This window comes from Physeter macrocephalus, chromosome 17 (genome assembly GCF_002837175.3).
Source record: "Physeter macrocephalus isolate SW-GA chromosome 17, ASM283717v5, whole genome shotgun sequence".
NCBI lineage: Eukaryota > Metazoa > Chordata > Mammalia > Artiodactyla > Physeteridae > Physeter > Physeter macrocephalus.
The window spans coordinates 55,176,792-55,182,187 of record NC_041230.1 but is presented as its reverse complement, the minus strand read 5'-3'; the positions used below and the strand labels follow the sequence as shown (position 1 = coordinate 55,182,187).

The 5,396-nt window shown below is 63.0% G+C and overlaps 1 protein-coding gene across 1 annotated transcript in view; it reads right to left on the bottom strand.

The window, feature by feature from the left end:
• Window positions 1–6: 6 nt before the first annotated feature.
• Window positions 7–5,396, bottom strand: part of LOC114484137 (E3 ubiquitin-protein ligase RNF166-like) — a 7,055-nt gene continuing 1,665 nt past the window's right edge. Inside the window, exon 2 of the mRNA XM_028478359.2 lies at window positions 7–1,229. Coding sequence (XP_028334160.2) covers window positions 1,055–1,229 — 175 coding nt within the window. The 3' untranslated portion in view covers window positions 7–1,054. The remainder of the gene's footprint in view (window positions 1,230–5,396) is intronic.

Sequence of the window (5,396 nt, the reverse complement as noted above, 5' to 3'; positions counted from 1 at the left end):
GGGCAGCGGGCCTCCGGGCCCTGGGGAGCCGCAGGCGAGGGGCGGCCCGCGAGGGGACAGGGAGGGTGTCTATTTGGGAGAAAACACCCCTTGTAACGGGAGCCAGCAGGCAAAATTCTGGACAGTCGAACGTCCAGCGAACTCTTTACCAAGAGGTAGGAACCCGAACAAGATACAAGCTTCTCGGCTGCCCGGGTGGCCCGTTCTGGCCGAAGGCGGGACCGGCTCAGCGCGGGGCAGGGGAGGCGCGCCGGCTGGGCTGCCGGGAGCAGGCCGGCCGGAATGACCCGAGGCGGAAGAGGCGCGGCAGCCCTCCCGGGCGGCCACACGGGAACCTAGTTCCCAGCACCGAGGAGGCGGAGAGGGAGCAGGAGGGGCAGCTGCCTCCACGAGGGGTCCTCCCGATGCCGGCCCGGCCCCCGCTCTGCCCAGGCCCGGGGGCCCGGAGCAAGCCTGCCCCGCTGGGCCCGCACGTGTGGACGGAACCACGACCATGACGGAACCGAGGCCAAGGGTGGGGGCCACCTCACACCAGAGCCGACAGCCTGCTCCGCTCTCATGCCGGGAGGGAGGGGCACGTGCGCCTGAAGGAGGCCACGGCGGCCCCTCGCTGCGAGCTCAGGGCGGCCCCTGGACAGTCTGACCTTCGACCTTGAGGACAAAGCAACAGGGCTGCTGCCTACTGTGATAACGCGGAAGAACTCGTTAACCCGAGTTAACCCGAGCGATGGCAAAATCTGAAAACCGAACTTGCCACTCCGTTCCCGGGCCGGGTCCCCCGCAGAGTGGTGTGCCCGCCTGAGCGGGCAGCGGGTGCCGGGACAGGGTGGGCGGGCTGGGCCCCACTGCAGTCGCCGCCTGCAGTGCGGGGGTCACTGGGGTGTCGAGGCTGCATCAGGGTGGGCTCAGCTCAGCCTGTGTCCCTGCGCCAGCCACAGCCCGGAGCCCAGGCCACACGCAGGGCCCGCAGGAAGCGAGTGGAGCGGCGGGCTGCTCAACAGGGAAGGGAGTGGCCCGTGCCCAGCTCCCCTGCGCGCCCACTGGAGCCCCCGGGCTAGGGAGGCTGTGGTACCTTCTTACTGCAGCCCCGGCAGGGTGCCTTGTAAGACGAAAGCTGCTTCTCCACGTGGGCGGCCTTGTCCACCTTCTTGGGGTCGAAGGGCAGGCGGCACAGCGGGCACAGGGGAGACGGCACCTGCAGGCACGGCTGGAGGCACTCCCCGCAGAACCTGCAGGGCAGACACGGGCCTGAGGGCTGCGCTCCCCTCCGTCAGCAGTAGCTTCCGGGCCGGGGTCCTTCGGGCTGAATGGGCACCGTCTGGCTAGAAGATGACCCAGGTCCCTGCCCAGCCGTGGGCTTCGGGGACACTCTCGCCGATACTGCGATGAGGGCTGAACTGCAGCTCTGACCCCCCCAGGTCCCATGTTGGCCCCGCAGCCCTGGTCCCAGCAAGAGCTCTGGCTGCAGGAGGCCCAGGGCCCAACCTGTCCATCTCACTGCCAAGCGGTGATGACGCCACCTCAGGGGACTCCAGGACAGCGTGGGGGAACCTGGAGACCCTCTCCCCACGAAACTCTGGGGAGTAAAATCACTAACAGTGGTGAGAGGAAACCGCAGGGCCCCGGGGCCCTGGACTCATTGGATGGAGCAGGGCCAAAGCTGGCCAGGGAGTGTCACCAGCCCTGGGACAGTGCCCTCTCCCCAGGCAAGAAGGGCTCTGGCTCGGCCTGAGCAGAGGCGTAGTGGCAGAAGGGCTGTGCCCCTCTCGGCCCTGAGCTCTTGGCCGCGTCCCTGGAGACGCCATGTCGTGAGGTACAAGTCCCGGCACCCCGGGTGTGCTTGGCCCCGGCGGCTGGTGCTTATAACTACCCCAGTGCCGCAGAAGAGCGTGCGCTGCCCGGGGGGCGGTGGGGTCGCGGGTCGAACACTCTCAGCGGGGGCAAGAAGGGCCAGGAGCCTGACCGCAGGGCCCGCTCGGTCCACCTTTGCAGGAAGCGCCAAGGGGAATGCTTAGCAGACGGGAGCCGTGGAGTGGAGGCTCCACGGCCCAGAAGAGCAAGCACTCGGCCCCAGGAGAAAGGCGGCAACTTGGCGGCCTGCGGGAAACCCGCGAGGTGTCAGGGCGTGCACCGCTCTGCGTGCGTCTAGCAGGCTGGGCCTGCGGGACGTGAGGACGTTCCCCGAGCACACAGGTGGCTCAGCTGAGCTCAGGGGTCCCTGTTCTTTTGCCTCCGACTTTCACCTCTCTTTGGGAAGAGGCAGCCGCAGGTGATCCCGGGGCCCTCCTCCTACACGCTGGCTTCCGTACAGCCACCACTGGGTCGTCACCATGGGTGTCACTGTTTGCACACAGGAAAGGCCAGGCTGGGTCTGAGGCCCATCAGAAAGTGCAGGGCTCCTGACACCCTGTTCCTGCCCACCTGTCACCTTCCGCACCTGTCAAGGGCCCCCCAGGCACTACCAGCAGCACCCACCCCATAGTGCCCCAGCAGGGCCCTCAGGGCCGTCCCTCTCACTGGTCGTAGGAGCCAACTGGCCTAACAGCCGGGGCAGGCCTTGCGTGTCACCCTGTCGCTGGAAGAAAGTGCTGGCTCCGTGGTCACCACGGGGAGGCGGGGGAAATCGGCACAGGAGCGCTCACGGCAGCGCCGGTCACGAGAGCTGCGGAGACAGCCCAGCGTCCACTGACGGGCGAGGGGCACGGAGGAGGCGGCCGACGCTTACGACGGCCCCCTCAGCCCAGAGGGAGCGGCACAGTTGGATGCTGGCGCTCGGATGACCCCGAAGACGCGCTCCGTGAAGTAAGCTGGTCACCAAGGCCGCATGGTCTATGAGGAACGTCCTGAATGGGCAGATCCACAGAGACAGGAAGCACACCAGGGGTCACCGGGGTGGGGGTGGGCATGGGGTTTGAGTGCTAATGGGGACGAGGTTGCTTTTTGGGGTGATGAAAACGTTCTGAGACGGACTGCGGTGAGGGCTGCTCGACGCTGTGGCTACCCCAGGAAACAGTATACTAGTGTGTGCTGTAGATGAGGGCTGGTGCACCCTGGAGCTGTGGCCCGGGAGCACACTCAGGTCGAGGCGGCCTCGGGTCGAGGCGAAGGGTGCCTCCAGCAGGGCGGGCAGGGGAGCTGCGGCTCGGGAAGCAGGACGGACCCTGCCTGAGCAGCCCGCCCCACTGCTGGCCTCGTCTGGGCCCCTAAGTAGCCTGACGCAGAACCAAGCGCCCCGAGGCCCCTCCCCCTGCAGTCACTCGCACTGCCCCAGCTCTGCGCTCCCAGCACGGGCGTCGGGGAGCCGCCTGGGACCCGGGTCTCTCGGGCCATGAGCCGGAGGGACAGAGGCCTTGAGAACCCTGAGCAGAGAAGCCTGCTCCTGGCCTGGCAAAGCTCAGCGTCCCGGGTCTCTGCGGGCACTGGCGCAGGAGCGCTAGGTGCTGTGGCCGCTGAAGGTGCCACGGGGAGATGGGCTGAGAGGCTGGCCCGGTCTGGCAGCCTGAACTCCAGCCTCGGCTTTGCCACGACACTTGGGAACTGCACCCGGCCGCTCCGCTTTCCTTTTCCTCGTACAGAAAGAGTAACAGCACCTGCCTCCCAGGGCTGTGCAAGCGGGGAGGACTCAGAAAGCGTATCAGCACCGTTCCCTACGAGTCTCCTTAAACACAAGTATTTCCATTTTTCTACAACTTTTGTTCGTTAACAAATTGCATGTGGGGACACTTCAGCGCAGGGACAGAGGGAGTGACAGAAGAGGTACACAGGCTGGAGGCAGCCCCTGCGGTACCAAACACTGGCCCTCAGGGAGGCCTCATCAGAGGGTCAGAAACAGCTGGACAGGGCTTCCCTGGTGGCGCTGTGGTTAAGAATCGCCTGCCAGTGCAGGGGATGCAGGTTCGAGCCCTGGTCCGGGAAGATCCCACATGCTGCAGAGCAGCTGCGCCTGTGCGCCACAACTACTGAAGCCCGTGAGCCACAACTACTAAGCCTGCACTTGTAGAGCCCGCGAGCCACAACTACTGAGCCCACGTGCCACAACTACTGAAGCCCACGTGCCTCGAGCCCATGCTCTGCAACAAGAGAAGCTACCGCAATGAGAAGCCCGCGCACTGCAACGAAGAGTAGCCCCCGCCCGCTGCAACTAGAGAAAGTCTGCGCGCAGCAACGATGACCCAACGCAGCCAAAAACGAATAAAATAAATAATTTTTTTTTTTTTTTTTTTTTTTAAAAAGAGGAAGCCATACAAGGCTAAATTCCTTTATAAAAAGAAAAAAAGAAACAGCCGGGCAGCTTCTGGTTCCGGATGTGGCTCGCCGCCCAGGCCGTCCCCTCAGTATGACAGATCACTGGCTCGGTCTGGGGCCCCTGGGGACTTCACGGGAGCGCTTCCACACTCTCTACCGAGGCACCTCCTGCCTCTGGGCTCCTGCTCGAAAGCCCTCCCTACGACCTGTCCCCTTCTGTCTCGTGCTGGAGCATGAGTCCCGGCCCCTGGCAGGGCTGCTGCCACCTCCAGAAAAACCTATTTTGTGGAAGGAGACTGCTACAGTTAGGGAGCTGGGGGTGGGGGGAGGGGTGGATAACCAGACCACCGACAAACTTTTTAGAAGGAGAGATGTGAGTCTTTAAATCTTTCACGTTCATTTGCACACATGCCTTCAAAACACCGGAAAAGAAACTTAGGGAAAGTAAGGCAGAGATGGAACAGCCAGGAGGTTTGTTTACACCAGCAGGTAGAGCCAGGGAAAAAGTCTTTTTAAGGCAGAAGCTGAAGAAGAGGCTCTTGCAGGACCAGCCTCAGAAACAGGAGAAGAGGGGACAGGTTCTGCCAAGAAGAGCACGGGGGAGTGGGGTTTATAGAAGAATACGCTTGCACAGCGGTTTGTGTATTTCTGTGTTCTGAAAACCACCTTTTAAGAAAAGACTTATTTGGAAAAATAGAAAACAGATTTGTGCTGACCAGAGGCCCGAAACACCGGAGCCCAGGGCTGGGTGAGTGTTGATACCAACCCGAAGCCCAGGAAAGGCTTTCTAAAATTGGGCCTGGGACCAGCACTACTGCTCTCTCAGCGATGGGCTGGAAGAAGCTGAACACACTTGACAACACCCACTGCTGTGTGCCGACAGGAGGAGCGCTGTGCAGGGGCTGCCCCTGCCGAAACGCCACACACAGCATGAAAACGTGAGGCACAGCACCTTCAGGACAAATCAGCGGTGCTCTCCCAGTGCGGACAGCTAGGTCCCTGTGCTGCCTGCCAGTGTGTGTGTGTGTGAAGGCTTGCTGGCTCCTGACACGGTTCCTGCCACCTCCCTGGCTGATGAGCACCACACACACCCAGCGGTTGCAACTCCCTCTTTTTTTTTTTTTTTTTTTGCGGTACGCGGGCCTCTCACT